This window comes from Mya arenaria, chromosome 10 (genome assembly GCF_026914265.1).
Source record: "Mya arenaria isolate MELC-2E11 chromosome 10, ASM2691426v1".
NCBI classification, from domain to species: domain Eukaryota; kingdom Metazoa; phylum Mollusca; class Bivalvia; order Myida; family Myidae; genus Mya; species Mya arenaria.
The window spans coordinates 48443164-48460487 of NC_069131.1; the positions used below are offsets into that span (position 1 = coordinate 48443164).

The window sequence follows — 17324 nt, forward strand, 5'->3', positions numbered from 1 at the left end:
ACAAACCTTTTCACAAAACCGCCGCCTGTCAAAACAATATTCTGGTGACATGTTTGTCGACGTGTTTGAGTAAACTAATCACCTTATCAAACTCCGGTAATCAAACGAAGGTGAGGCTCTTTAAGCGGCATAGACTGCCCTTTGTTTCATTCAAAATGGTGAAGAAAAATAAAAGTTATCTTAGTTTTAAGTCTTCGTTTTAAGCAAAATGTTGCAATCCGACGTAGCATATATGACGTAATTTATCACGTGGTATACACACACTGTTGGAGTAATATCAAGCATTTTCACTTTGTCATATGCTCATAACGATGGTTTAGCTGTGTTTGAACATTAATACCGTTAGTTTGGTAAGATGAGGTCGAATGCATTGTAGATCATTTTTATCACTGATTTAGGATGATTCAGTTGGTGGTTTTACAGTCTTTTCGACCTCGTTGATTTTGTTTTCTAAATTCTAAACCGATGTCGACCCATTAAATATAGATCCCGGAGGATGAGAACGCATGACATCATCAGAATCTGCTGAAGATAACAATGGCGTCTTTTCAGTGGCGTCATCAACTTCGATGATGGTGATTTTGTCGACCTTCCTGACACATTTTCGTTCGACAAGCCAGGTTACTAACACAAGGAGTGCCTAAAATAAAAACAAATATGAAGAGTAAAGAAATCATGGCAATTACATGTGAAAAAATGTGCCCTGTGACACTTTGCACAAGTTCGTTTTTCTTGACTGGTCTTAATTTATAATTAGTTATTAATTATTACTAAGATGATGATGATGATGATTATTTTTATTATCAATTTTATTATTATTATTATTATTATTATTATTATTATTATTATTATTATTATATATTTTTATTATTATTATTATTATTATTATTATTATTATTATTATTATTATTATTATTATTATTATTATTATTATTATAGTTATTATTACTATTATAGTTATTATTATTATTATTATTATTATTATTATTATTATTATTATTATTATTATTATTATTGTTATTATTATTATTATATTATAATTATCATTATTATTATTATTATTATTATTATTATTATTATTATTATTATTATTATTATTATAGTTATTATTATTATTATAGTTATTATTATTATTATTATTAATGTTATTATTATTATTATTATATTATAATTATTATCATTATTATGATCATTATAATCGTATTATTATTATTATTATTATTATTATTATTATTATTATTATTATTATTATTAATAATATTATTATATTATTATTATCATTATTATTATCATTATTATTATCATTATTGTTATTATTATAATTCTTATCATATTTATTCTTTTCATCATTATAATCATAAGCATTATTATTTTTATTAATAGTATCATTATTAGCATTATTATCATAACATCAGTATCATAATCCCAACGATACATACACAAAGCGCACAGGCGGTGGCCACAACCGTCATTAGCCACTCAAAGCCTATTTGTTCAAACCCAAACCCGCCAGCACTTGGACCAATGAAGTCTCTGAAAAAAAAAGCATAGGCATATTTGACTTTGTAACAAGATACATATACAGTTAAACTCCGTCGGCTCGAACTCCCAAGAACCGGCGAAAATATCTTGAGGCTCGGAAAATTCGAGTCAAGCGGGAATGTTTAGCTTCATAAGAAATTCGAGAAACAACGAGGAATTCGAGTCAAGCGGGAATGTTTAGCTTCATAAGAAATTCGAGAAACAACGAGGAATTCGAGTCAAGCGGGAATGTTTAGCTTCATAAGAAATTCGAGAAACAACGAGGAATTCGAGTCAAGCGGGAATGTTTAGCTTCATAAGAAATTCGAGAAACAACGAGGAATTCGAGTCAAGCCAGTTCGAGCCAACGGGGTTCAACTGTTTTAAGTTCAAATTCAAAATAAATCGATATAAATCTATAACGTATGACCATGACAATATTATATAAAATAATGCAAATAGTAAAGTTTCATGTTATAATTGTGAAATAAAACATATATTTAGTATTTAAGAATCGGTTAAATTACAAAGGTAGAGTTTCCTAATTTCTTTGCAATTATGATTTATCTAGCTCAATTTAACAGTTATAGCGAGATAATTTAACAGTTATAGAGAGATAATTTAACAGTTATAGCGAGATAACTGTTAAATGGAGCTAGATAAATCATAGCTGCAATTGAATTGAGGTGGGTTATACGAAAGACTTATTCGGAGCACCTCGGTCATTTACCATCAAAATTAACGGCATTCGGAGCACCTCGGTCATTTACCATCAAAATCAACAGCATTCGGAGCACCTCGGTCATTTACCATCAAAATCAACAGCATTCGGAGCACCTCGGTCATTTACCATCAAAAACAATCTCGGATGTATGCCGGTTCATCAGAAGTAGTTGTTCGAAAAATTTAAATGATAGTTGATGTTAATTGTAGTGTTTAAACGTGTATTTTGTATAACTTTTGTCTATATTGATTGCCAGTGAATTGCATTATTTCTTAAATAATAAAGATTCCCAAAGTCATTCAGTTTAACTATTAAGCTAAATTGAAATAACTGCGCGATCTTCTTGCAGCGCAGTTAAAAGTAAATATTTGGGCGATTGTAAACCGTCCATATACACCCGAGGTTGTTAACGATGGAAAATGGCCAATGCAGTTTTTGAATCACGGCTTCTTTGAGTTTGTAGAAAAAAGCACAGCTACAAAGAAACAGCGCATGTCTTACCCAAGGGCGTACATAGACACCCACAGACCGGACACCATACCGTACGTTCTTGTGCTGTCTGGGTAACCAAGGTCACTGAAAATATATGCATCGATGAAAAGTTGTAATTCTTATAAATAATTCAGAAAAAAAAGTTAAGAAGACAGAGCCGAATATCGGAATTTTCTCAAGTTTTGTGTCTTAAAAACAATTAAATAATATTTTGTCATGTAATTAGGATTCTTTTCTGAAGGATTTCAAATTTGAGGTGTGTCCGTAAAGTTCGTGTACAGTTAATATATACAACAAGAGGGCCATGATGGCCCTCAAACGCTCACCTAAGAAAAGGTCCACAACTCTGTGATAAAGCAATAATAAAAATCTTACAATTTAAACATATCTTAACTGATGATGGCTTGTTTTATATTTGTAAAGGGGCATGCAATGAAGCTACTGTAAAGTTTCATTGAATTTGGCCTGGTAGTTTCAGAGATATTTTTTAAAGCAAAACAGTAAGTCGGCCATTTTGTTGTTGTTGTTGTTGTTGTTAATCAATGGTGACCCCTTGTTGTATTTATGTAGAGGGTCACCCAAGGAAGCTTTCTGTGAAGTTTCATTGAATTTTGCCAGGAGATATTATTTAAGGAATTGTTAACGGACGGACTGACGGACTGACTTACGGACGGAAGGGCGACGGACAAAGACCGAACACAATAGCTCGACTTGAGCACCGAAATAAAAAACAACAACATCAACTTGAATTAAAGTCATACGTTTACGTACCATTCTCGGAAATTTCCACCTTTTTCATACTTGATATGACAACACATATTGTAATGGATAATCATAAGACGAATTACACGACTTATCACCCCATTCGCCATTTTAATCCTCTAGTGCGTTTATAATTATTATCATGGTGTTTTGTTTAAAACAGGTACAATTGTATAAAGGCTCGCTTGGAAACGGCAATCATTACTTGGACAATTCAAATTACCTCACTTTGGTTGCACAGGATAATTCCATAGAAAACAATATCCGACATGGGTGTAAAAAAGTTAACACCTACTCGACAATATCTATGTAGATGTCGTAGGTCGGAATTATACACATGCTGGAACCGACCCCGAGAATCACCAAGGACAGAATGGTCATCCATATCGATCTGATTCCACTGAATGTAACAATTACCGTTTGACTCGAAATTTCCGATGCTCGAGGCACTTTCGCTGGTCCCTTTGGGGTTTGACTGTAAACATGTAAGACTGGTGACCTGCTCGGGGCTGCCTGTGTACACCCCGAGTATGATCAAGAACAAGAATCACATTGTCATATGCTTAAAACGGTTTATTTAAATTATTCCTTTAAAATTAATGCAAAAAATGGCATTCTTAAATTGTGTTAAATTAATTTTGAAAGATATAAGATCAATTTAAAAATGTATTTGACAGTGTCTAATTTTATGTGTTACATGAACAGTGGAACCCCATTGGCTCGAACTCGCTTGACTCGATTTTCTCGTTGACTCGAATCGGACGTAAAGGACCGATTTCGTTATACTGAAGGTAAGCATTCCCGCTTGACTCGAATTTTTCGAGGCTCGAGATATTCTTGCCGGTCCTTGTGAGTTCGAGCCAACGAGGTTTGACCGTACGTGTAACACCACAAATTCGATGGGCTTCAGAGCGGATAAAAGTAAGTATGTAAGATAATAAAAAATGAGTGGGAAGTTTCCATACTTATAACTGAGCGCGAATCCCAGCAAGGGGGACGGGCCGGCGAGTAAAAGCCCTACTGCACACAGGATTAGGCCGGGGACGAGAATTACACGATTGTCAGGCTGGAAAACATAAACTTGTATATAATGCTGTTACTGAAAATTCTAAGTTAATAGAATATATATATATACACTGAAAAAACACAAATGATTATTTTATTAAATTACACTGAACTATACAGTAAAATTACTTGGTTATTAAGAATTAATTAATTTGGTAAAAACATCAACAGAAAATGCACATATTTACAACACTAATTGACGGAAACCATTGTTGCCATACCATACGGGTCTGGTTGTTTTTAAACACTCATGGAGTCAGCTTTTACATGGTATATCTCTGTATTTTCTCCTGAGAAACTACATCGGTGTAACACATTTTCTATATTATTTTTATCCGTATTTTTGAAAAGTTTATAAAAATAAATACAGCTCCTCATTGACGCCTACGTACCACGTGATCTGCCAGTCTGCCCCAGAGCGGTGACGTCACGGAATAAAGCGTCGCCATGATGAGGAACAGCACACCAACCATCTCTGGACCCATACCATACTAAAATTAAACACATTTAACACATCGGAACGTGCAGCCAATAAATAATATATAAGTGTATTTGTACTGTCGTGCATAGTACAGAGAGTATGTGAGCTATCTGGTCCTGATAGCTCAGTTGGTAGAGCCCCTGACTTACACGCAGGGGTTCCCGGGTTCGATCCCCGAACTTTCAGCATACTCTTCTGAGCCTGTGACATTAATAAGTTTATAAATGTATTAAACGGTACGTTTTCCTTTGTTATTGTTTTTACAGGTGGTTGTTATTTTACGATGCCATTCTGTCCTGGTATGTGTGTATTTCTTTCGACCTTGCGGTCAAGCATAACCCGTAAAAGTGCAAACACTCATTTCCAATGGGGTCCTTTGTTTTTGATGAAGAGACAGCACGCGGAAGAGATAGTGGTGGGATACAAGGAAGTCCGGGTGCGATACCCGAGCTCTTTTTCGAAGAAAAACCCCATGGTTCTTTTACGTGCTCGATGTAAAGCACCGATATACGGGGTACAACTTTCCTGGGTTAAACCAGTAATGAGTACACCAAATTTCCAAGCACTCCCCTTTAAATGCCGAACACAAGGCAAGGCAGCTACTTGTACCAACTTTTATCGTCTTTCGGTAAGACGCGGCCAGGGATCGAATCCACGACCTCCGGCTCCGTAGGCGAACGCCCTAACTACTAGGCCACGGAGTCGGTGATACAACGGGCCCAAAACAAGTTTCTTATGATTACAGAATTTCCATTGAAATACCAACATGTGTAAAAATTTCTCGGGCCATTATAAGTCACTCGGGCCAATTATCACTCAACGTAACGTAACACGTAACGTAACGTAACGGCTACGCCGTGTATTAACCTCTAAATATGTTTATAGGAATTACGAAGAAATATCAATTCACATGTTAAAATAATCTGTTGAAATACCAGTATACATAACAATCGCATTAAAATCATATCCAGGCCTACGGTACATTCATAGCATTGCACAGTTAAGCGAGCATCACAAACATTCAAGTAAATGTTCCCTTTCAAGTCAATTTTTTATATCATGGTTGCTTTGTAAGAAATTATAAAAAAAACATATCAAAACATGTTAAGCTATTTAAGAAAATTAAAGATGTTGATAAAACACAAACCTTTTAGTCAACAACAGTTAACATTGGGCCGATTGTTCGGAACTTTGTTAAAGTTAACAACATTATAAACGTTGTTAACTTTTAAACGTTAAATACCATACATTTGGTGATTTGCTCGCATATTTTTTTATGAATTGTTGTCTCAAATCTTGTTAGAAATACTGCAGATCACAAGTGTATCCATTCAACATCCAGAGCAGTAATAATTTGAAAGTTCACAACGACGACGTTAACAACGTTGTTAACCTAATCAAAGTTCTGATCGCACGACCAAATTTTCGAAGTATTATTTTGTCTAATAGAATAGCAGTATTTTACATGTTCGTGTCTAATGACTGTGAAACCAGCTTAAAACTGACCACTCGGAGGTGCGGCTCAAGTGTCGGGTCCAGAATTGACCACACGGACGCACCAATGATGATCACTATGCTGTTAACGATGGACCGTGGAGAGAAGAGCAGCTTACGGATGGACATGTCATCTTCTTCCGCATCTGTGATGTCGGAAAGGTGAAACGGTTTTAAATAAAAACAACGAAGGAAAGACCGTAATATATTTCATCGAGTGTGCAACAAAAGTTATAACACAATATTCCCTTCTGGTGTCCGCGAGGTAAAATATACAGAATACAGTCGAAACCCGTTGGCTCGATATCGTTTGGCTCGATTTCCTCGTTGGCTCAAACTGGATGTAAAGGACCGATTTTGATAAACTCTGTAAACATTAACGCTCGAGCTACTTTGTTCGGTCACTGGGATATAGAGCCAACTTTGTATATAAAACTTTGAATTAATAGTCATTTAATAACACCTAATTAGAAAAAGGCGCAAATTTGTATGAGCACTTGTCTTCACGTCATTTCGGAAAGGACGTCGTTGATTTTTGTCCCAAGGCCTGAGCGCGCTGATGCCTGATTGGATGTGAGAACGGATTCAAATTTCAAAACAGTCGAATTGATATTTACTCTGTTTAAAACACCCTAATTATCATTTTTTTTTATTTTACAAGGGAAAGAAATGCGAGTTAACTAAAGTTTCTTCGTTGAAAACAGTCTTCGTTCTTGTCTTTCGTATCCAATAAGGGAAACCATGCGTGTAAACTAGAAATAATATAGTTAGCTTTCTTGTCCGTTATATACACACAATGAATCATTGAATCATAACAAACATTCGCACGGAACCAGGCAATATCCGACGCAGTGATCTCCCCTGACCATCAGAATAGATCTATGCACGCATGAGCGAATTAAGCTGAAATCATATTGTTTTTCAATGTTTTCTTTCTATTTTTTGGACCGTTTTTATCAAATTTCAACTATTCACGGTACATTGCGGTTAAAATACAAAAACAATAATTTTGAATTTAAGAGATATGATAAAGTTATGCGCCAGTCAATTGTTACCCCCCCCCCCCCAGGTCCGGGGAATAGCGGGGACTTTGACTATCGGTCCAGCCAACCCCGGCTAAAATCCCGGCCCAGCGGAGACGAACTGATGGTTAAATCCCCGCCAAATGCCCCCGCACCCCAGGAACCCTAGGTAAGGCCCATTCCCCACTATATTTAAAGCGAAGACGAAACCACCGCATTTACCCGGCACTGCGGGGCCACCTGAAAGGTAAAATCACGGCCCATTTACCCGGATATCCCCGGATTACCCCCGGACCTGGGGGGACCGTGGTTACAATTGACTGGTGCATTATGGTCACGTGATTAACATGGTAACACTCATTACTGTACTGTTAGGGAAGTATGACTGCGTGGAGTTTTGGGATCTGGCTCAAGCAACATAAAACGTTCAAACGCTTGGGCAAGTTTGCCATGCCAAAAGTCCTTTAGCAATTGTGTTTTTCATGATGTATTCGTGCTAGTTTAGTTATCAACAGTTCACACTAAATTTACTTATAAATGGTTCCATAGCAATCGAAAATCAAAACTTGGTGCAATGGTTTTATCGCGAAGAAATAGGTCGATAACACTCTTATTTGTGCTCGTATATTTCAAATGTAAATTTATAGTTTGTAAACATGTTATTATCTGATGTTATTATTAAACACGTTATTATCTGAAGATGCCCGTTATCAAGATATTTCATCATACATTTGATCGGAAGATGTTATATCGGCCATGTGTATCAACATTCAAATAGTTCACTTGACTGTATATTTCGAGTTTAATAATATACACTATACGTGCAGAGCCATACAGCACCCCTCAAACATAGTCGTTTAATGCACCAGTCAATTGTAAACACGGCCTCCCCCAGGTCCGGGGAATAGCGGGGACTTTGACTTTCGGTCCAGCCAACCCCGGCTAAAATCCCCACCCTGCGGGGACGAGCATATGGTAAAATCCCCGCCAAATGCCCCCGCACCCCAGGGACCCTAGGTAAAGCCCATTCCCTGCTATATTTTGCGCGAAGACAAAACCACCGCATTCACCCGGCACTGCGGGGCCACCTGAAAGGTAAAAACACGGTCCATTTCCCCGGCTATCCCCGGTATACCCCCGGACCTGGGGGAGGGGGGTGGCGTGGTTACAAATAACTGGTGCATAACCTCTGAACACGATTTCTATCTGCACTGTACAGGGGCGGCTCCAGGCTTTGATGTCAGAGGGGGCATAACGTATGGGCGTAACCTTTTGACCTGCGCCCCGCCCTCAAAACTTTAATTAATTGATTTGGTTTAAAGTGACGTCAGGCAGATTTGGGGAATTTGTGAAAGAAATATCCTATATTTAAACAAAAAGTAAACTTAATCGATTTTAGAGGGGGGGAGCGCCCCCCCTACATGGATGCGCTTGTGCTTTATCATGACTTTAAAAGAGTATAACATGTGTAGTTTTGATAGAGTATGTACCGTGCCTGCTGACACTAATCGATCACTAAACCATAATTCAATTCAAAGTTTCATTTAAAGAATACGAACAAAACACTTGAAAAGGGGGCTCGCCATTCAAGCTTGTTTTTATGCAGAATGATCAAAGAACAAAACCGACGCACAAGACGACAGATACAGTAAACACATGCTCAATAAATGTGAGAAAATAAATAGCTATTTCGCGGTTTAAACCACATAGTCAAACCAGAACAAATTCATGTTCAATAATTGTGAAAAATAGCTATTTCGCAGTTTGAACCACATAGTCAATCATGTCTTTGATTATGACGGCTTCGCCATGCATGTCATTTTTCAAATACTACTTTTTTCTTCATCGTTCATAAAATGCATTGATAAATAATGAAGCGTTTTACCATGTTGATGTGGAAGAAGGCATAGGGCGATAGGAAGACAGAGGAATGTTGCGCCACCAACCACAGCAAATGGCATCAAAAACCCGCCCGCCTGTAACAACAGCAATGCAATATGTAATGAAGAATGTTTGCATCAATGCAATATGTATTGAAGAATGTTAGCATCAATGCAATTTGACTGAAGAATGTTAGCATCGATGCAATATGTATTGGAGGATGTTAGCATCGATGCAATTGGAAAGAAGCATGTTAGCATCAATGCAATATGTATTGAAGAATGTTAGCAGTAATGCAATATGTATTGAAGAATGTTAGCATCGATGCAATTTGTAATGAAGAATGTTAGCATCGATGCAATTTGTAATGGAGAATGTTAGCATCAATGCAATATGTTTTGAAAAATGTAAGCATCAATGCAATATGTATTGAAGAATGTTAGCATCAATGCAATATGTATTGAAAAATGTAAGCATCAATGCAATATGTATTGAAGAATGTTAGCAGTAATGCAATATGTATTGAAGAATGTTAGCATCAACGCAATATGTTTTGAAGAATGTTAGCATCAACGCAATATGTTTTGAAGAATGTTAGCATCAATGCAATATGTTTTGAAGAATGTAAGCATCAATGCAATATGTTTTGAAGAATGTTAGCATCAATGAAGTATGTATTGAAGAATGTTAGCATCAATGAAATATGTATTGAAGAATGTAAGCATCAATGAAATATGCATTGAAGAATGTTAGCATCAATGAAATATGCATTGAAGAATGTAAGCATCAATGAAATATGCATTGAAGAATGTTAGCATCAATGAAATATGTAATGAAGAATGTTAGCATCAATGAAATATGCATTGAAGAATGTAAGCATCAATGAAATATGTATTGAAGAATGTAAGCATCAATGAAATATGCATTGAAGCATGTTAGCATCAATGAAATATGTAATGAAGAATGTAAGCAGTAATGCAATATGTATTGAAGAATGTAAGCATCAATGAAATAAATAATGAAGAATATTTTCATCAATGCAATATGTACTGAAGAATGTAAGCATCAATGAAATATGCATTGAAGAATGTAAGCATCAATGAAATATATATTCAAGAATGTAAGCATCAATGAAATATGCATTCAAGAATGTTAGCATCAATGCAGTATGTATTGAAGCATGTTAGCATCAGTTCAGTATGAAACAAGAGATGTTTGTCAAACAGTATGCCCCCCACGACCTGAGCGCCAAGTTGTCAGAAATATTTGGACAACTGAATGAAATATGCATTAACTAAAATGACAGCTGATTTGTCTGCGACTTAGGATGCCTTTGAGGCAGTCTTAAGATTATGACCATTGAAAGTGTGTAGATAGTTAGTACCAGTTTTGATCATATTTTTGATGACTGATATTTTGATAAACATGTATCCTCTAGGCAGCAGGGAAAATTGAATATGACTTACATTTTAATGACCTATAAGATATGAGTTGTGACCTTGACGTTTGACTCTATGAACTCAAAATTCATACGGGTCATTTACCTGTCACCCACAACCTAAATGTCAAGTTTGAGGGCCATGTGTGCAGGCATTATCGAGTTATCACACAGACTAGCTTTTTGCCTCCAAGGTCACTGTGACCTTGACCTTAAATCCGATGGCCCCTTAAATCATCTGGTCAGGCCCAACCTCCATGTCAAGTTTGAGGGCCATGTGTGCAAGCATTGCCGAGTTATCACTAGGACAACCTTTTTACATAAAAGGTCACTGTGACGTTGACCTTTGACCCGATGACCCCTAAAATCAATAGGGGCCATTTACTGGTCAAGCCAAACCTTCATTACAAGTTTGATGCCAATAGGTCCATGATTTTTTTAATTTGCATAAAAGGTCACTGTTACCTTGACCTTTAACCCGATGACCCGTAAATTCAATTGGGGTCATCTACTGGTCAGGCCAAACCTCCAAGTCAAGTCTGAGGACCAATGGTGCAGGCATTATTTAGTAATCATTAGCATTTAAGGGCACTGTGACCTAGACCTTTGACCCGATGACCCCTTAATCAATAGATGTCATCTACTGGTCAGGACCAGCCTCCATGTCAAGTTTGATGACCATAGGTCTAGGCATTGTTGAATTTTCACTCGGACAAGCTTTGACAACCTTTTACCGTATAATACGGGTCATCTTCTGACCATGCCCAACCCTCGTGTTAATTTGATTACCATAGGTCCAGGAATTGTTCAGTTATCTCTCGGACAAGTTTTGGTCTACCGATGAACCGACCGACCGACCGACTGACATGTGAAAGCAATATACCCCCTCTTCTTTGAGGGGGGAGGGGGGCATACTGAAGGATTTCAACGCAATATGTATTGAAGATTGTTAGCATCAATGCAGATGTGAGAACTCACGGTGTAAAGTAGTCCACCAAGTGCTGGTCCTCCAATCATACCTATCCCCGTGAACACCACACCGATACCCTGAAATCAAAGCACCTTTCCTATACACGTATTAGTGATACGCATAAACGTTCAAAGGTTTGCTTAAAACTAACATGCAAAAAACATAGCGGTGCGTTCTTTAAAGAAATAAGAATACTCCCTAACGAAGTGTTAATGTTAGCTTTCAAATACAATGTAGTATTAAAAAACGCATCGTAATCAGTATTCACAAAATCAGTATAAATGTTAACTTTAAAATAATATTCACAAACGCAGTGGTAATGTTAACTTTGAAATAATATTCACAAACGCAGTTGTAATGTTAGCTTTAAAATAATATTCACAAACGCAGTTGTAATGTTAGGTGTGAAATAATATTCACAAACGCAGTAGTAAAGTTTGATTTGAAATAATATTCAAAAAACGCAGCAGTAATGTTAGGTGTGAAATAATAATTATAAAATCAGTTGATATGTTATTTTTATAATAATACTCACAAACACGGTGGCTATGTTATCAAGGAAACGCCTTAATCATGATGACAAAGCCAGCATTAGTGACCGCAGTACCGCCGAGAGCCAGTAGGACCCTAGTGACAAAACAGTAGGCCACGAACATATCCGTTCCTCCGGAAACGTCCACACGGTCTAAGACCCTGGAATGGACACATATTATTGTCTGATAAAAATGTCAGAGGCGTTGCAAACTACTAACTGTACAGTCGAACCGCGTTGGCTCGAACTGATGTAAAAGACCGATTTCATTATACTGAAGGTAAACCATTCAGCCTGGCTCGATTTTTCTGAGGCTCGAATTATTTTCGCCGGTCCCTGGTAGTTCGAGCCTACGGGATCCGACTGTAGTTGTATAAACGTTAGAAGTATACGTACGTACGTACGTGTTAAATCATATAATATGTTTAATCATATAATGATATGAATGTGAGCTAGTTAGTGGCAAATGAATCATCAGATATATCCAAACAAACAATTGAATTCATGAAGTGCCGTGGTTCTCATGTAGCACTTGTGGTCATCAAGCCGGACAAGTGGGGTGTTCCTATACAGTTTAACGAGTCATTTGTACACTCAGCATATACAACTGTGGTATGAAGTTTAACAAAACATGTAATGAAATAAAACGTTACAAATACACGCATGTATTCACCATATGTTTGCCAAAATAACTTGAATAAAAGCGTATGTCAACCACATACACGCCCAACTTACCAAAATACAAGCGTATTTCCACAAAATGTACCGACTCTACCGAATAAAAAGCAGACATCCACAACATCTATGGAAAACCTACCCAAATGAAAGCGTATATCCACCACATACTAGTACACGCAAAACTTACCCAAATAAAAGCGTACATCCACCGCATATGAAGAGCCCAGCCAAGAACATAAACCTGCTCCCAACAATCGGCATCTGAAACAAGATAGGTAAAGATAGGCACACTTATATCATGGATAAAATAGCACATAAATACAATTCTGCAGCACATATGGGGTTGGGGGGGGGGGCGTAAATGGAGTCTGCGTAGGTTTAAGGGATGTTTCCCGAGTCTGCGACTAAAGATGGCGGTTAATGTAAATAACGCGTTCGGTGACATATAACATGGTTAGTTAAATACATCTAATATGTCCTTTCATAAACAATAGTCACTGTATGAAAACGGTGTTTTTTTGTTTTTTTTGTAACTGTTGAGTAACAGTAATGACACGTGTGGTAGTATGTAAACTTATTTAAAGTCGCACATGGGCAAGGTCCATTCGGAATTCTTGAAGTACCAATCCTTGAAGAATTCTTACAAAGAACAATAAGCTGAATTAAGACATTTTAGTTGAATTGAGTTGAAAAATTAGTATGAGACAAAAAGTATTCAATTTGGGATTTTGAAAAAGAAAAACATTGGTGACCCTTTTCTTACATTCTAGCGAGTATGGTTTAGTTGTTAATGAAAATGTAGCGTAAAATATGTAAGACACATGATTTGATTATTTGACAAACGTTTACGTATTTTTTTCTTTCTCTTTTCATATATATATATATATATATATATATATATATATATATATATATATATATATATATATATATATATATATCTACTTAGGGCATTAAGGAGACCGTATGTATTTTACGGCATTAAGGAGACAATTTGTATATTTTTTGTTTTATACTTTATTTTGCTTTTTTGTTGATAATTTAGTATTGAAATGTTCATTTATTATGTGTACAAGATTTAGGCTTCTAAAATTAATTAACAAAAAATATACGTAATTTGCGGTCTCCTTAATAATTTGTAAGTATGTTGCAGGTTTTAAGGGGACAGGTATATATGTCGAAGGGTTTATGGAGACCAGTGTATATATTATATTATTTTTGAGGCATTAAGGGGACCATCCATATTTTATGGCATTAGGGGGACAAATTATATATATCTTACTTTTGACAGTGAAGGCTCCCGTAACCTTAAGAGACAACTTTGTAATAGTATTTTTATATCATTGTGTGTAATAAATCCACAAACAATGACCGGTCGAAACGGGAGGACTGCAAATTTTATAGGATATTCATCGGAAATCTTTTACAGACCATCTCATTCATTAAATGAAATTCAGCTTCAGTCACTTGGTATGTGTACCGTTTGATAAACAAAAAATATAATGGCCAGGGGCGGATCCAGGAATTGTCGTTAGAAGGGGCGTTACTAAGGGGCGTTTGCAGGAGGATTGAGGGTTACTCAATCAAGAAATGTTTAACAATTTGTAGTCGGAAATGATGCATTATGTGCGTATTTATTTTCTTCTCATATATTGACACAAAAAGTAAACTTGGACGATTTTAAAGGCAGCGTACGCCGATTGCGCCCCCTTCTCAATCCGCTAGTGAATGGTGACTTAATATTTGATATATTATGGTTAAATAGAACTTTCAGTTGAATTATATAGAAACTGTAAATGCTAAATACAAGTTCTGTGCTTGTAAAAACAATAAAAGTTTCGTCTGCACAGGAATGTGTCTGTTAACGCTTGAACAGTTAGCTCATGATTAAAGAACATTGTTCATTGGGTTCATTGTGACCCATGGAAGTTTTTTTTATTAAATTCCAACTTCTCCTTAAATTTTACTTGCCTAAAACTTTAACCTCAATCAGGGGCCATAACTTGTATTATGTAGTTATGTAACCTCATTGGCTGATGGTCCTGAACAATTGTGTGAAGTATTAAGTCAATTGAATGAAGGGTATAGAACGCCTTAACCAATAGGCTACGGAGACGGTTTTAATGCATGTACTCAATTGCAGATTCAGGGGGGGGGGGGGGGTCGGTCCCAGCGCGCGCGCCGTCCCCCACCCCTTTAAATCGTCCGTTTATAATACGTTCTCAGTCAATATCGGAAAAAAATACAATATTAAGATAAAAATGCACTATTTCGGACTCATTCGGAGCTCCTCGGCCATTTTTTTTCAAAAAAAAACCTCGGATGTATGCCGGTACATCTGTTGAAGTAGTCCGTATTTTTTTTAATAAAAGCATTAATTAAATGAAGTGTTTAAGAGTTGTATTCGTTGCTCTCAGTTTAAATTGATTGCCAGTGAAGTGTATTATTGCAAACATAATTACGATTCCCAAGAGTTACGTCATAATTTTTAACTACTAAGATTACTACGCGATCTATTTGCAGCGGACTTAAACGTACCACTTTTTAAGTATGTAAACCGTCCATATACATCCGAGGTTGGTTTTGAAAAAATGGCCGAGGAGTTCCGAATGTTTCGGACTATAAATTAGGGGAGTCTAACCCCCACCCCGGTTCATCATTTTAAGCCATTCAATTTCTGTTCTGAGGGAGGGGCGGATGTGGAAAGATTAAGCCCATGAGTTTCACGTACCCCTTCTTAAGTCAATTCCTGGATCTGCCACTGATATCTGTAATCAGATTTGTTGTTTCATAATGTTATAGTTCCTTTAAACAGTTTAAACCTTTTATGGCATCAAAATAAACAGACGCATGTTCAGTAAAAACATACTCTGTATACAACGTTCTCGTACTCCAGAGCGATGATGCTATGCATTATATTTATCATCACCTGACTGACTGAGTAACTGCCAAAACTTTTCCGTTTAAAGAGACTCTCTCATGTTTTGGCACCAAACATATTTTCCTCATAATGCATCTGAAAACATCTGAAAACATTTACATGTATATTTATTTTACTCCTTGGTACTGAAATTGCAGAAATAATAGTAACCAGGTTGATTTTCTTTTATACTTCAATTGCATTTTTAAAAAACCGATTAAAGTATTAAAAATTAATCTTGTTCAAGTTGGGAGCAAGCACATGGGGGTGCAGATAACACATAGAATAAAAAACGAATCGCTTATCCACTCGCCCACAGGTACTCATACTAAGGTGTTGAATATTTTAACCCTAATGGAAGTTATTGGTTTATCACGTGATTATGTCAATCAACTGATTGTGCAACAGCCTTTTGTTGAATCGGGTTAGTAACGCATTTCAAAATTTTGGACTTCAAAGACTATATATTAGCACATATCAACATTTATTGAAGGGTTTCAGCCATCAATAGCTTGGCTTTAACACTTCGTTTGATTCGCCATACTTTATTTCGTAGTAACAATCTATAAAATCCAAGTAAAAGATGCATTTTCAAAACACTTAACGCTTCGCTTATATTCACTCAAAAACTCATGTTCGAAAGATTTAAAAAAAGTATGTCATAATCATATCCTCTTTGGCGGCTGAGTTTCTTAATATTTAAATCTCTTATAAATTTGCCAAATAAAATTCAACATGGGTAAACAATTATAACAAATAACGTATTTTATGTATTGCAACATATTTATAAAAAGATAAAGTCAATTGAATCAAATGAACATTTTCAATGTACTTTCTTTCTCGCGGAAAGTGGACATTTCATCTTATTCCAACAAGTGTGGGGTATGGTTGATTCTCTTCGTGACTGAAATCAACTTTTTTAAACACTTGGTGCATTTCAAATCTAGTCCATATAAACAGCCCCTTCAGTTTCTTTGACGATTGCATTTCCATGGAAGATCACTGCGTATGATAAACATATAAGTGTTGTTTAGCCACACTGTGGTTTCAATTATGTCAGGGGCGTAGCTACCCCTCTATTCATGTGAATTCATAAATGTGCTGGGGGGTTCAGGGGCGTGCCCCCTCAGAAAATTTTGAAAACCATGGTGCAATCTAGTGCATTCTGGGCGTTCCGATGTGCATTATTTAGTACTGGAAAATAACCAGTTTTAGATTCATGTAGTCAAGTTCGCATACTGCAACTTTGGTTGATTTTTTTGTCAGAATCATGTGGATTCAGCCGCGTATTCACGTATAGGCTGCTACACGCCTGTATGATGTGCATATGAATGTATAATTTGG

The 17324-nt window shown here is 36.4% G+C and overlaps 1 protein-coding gene across 1 annotated transcript; it reads right to left on the reverse strand.

The window, feature by feature from the left end:
* Window positions 1-457: 457 nt before the first annotated feature.
* LOC128204764 (MFS-type transporter SLC18B1-like) lies at window positions 458-11915 on the reverse strand. Its single transcript, XM_052906170.1, has 9 exons — window positions 11859-11915; window positions 9447-9537; window positions 6552-6685; window positions 4957-5055; window positions 4465-4565; window positions 3795-3974; window positions 2747-2821; window positions 1440-1533; window positions 458-640 (listed from the first exon to the last, which is right to left on the reverse strand). Exons 1-9 carry the CDS (start codon window positions 11895-11897, stop codon window positions 458-460), a joined length of 996 nt encoding a protein of 331 aa, XP_052762130.1. The 5' UTR covers window positions 11898-11915.
* Window positions 11916-17324: the final 5409 nt, after the last annotated feature.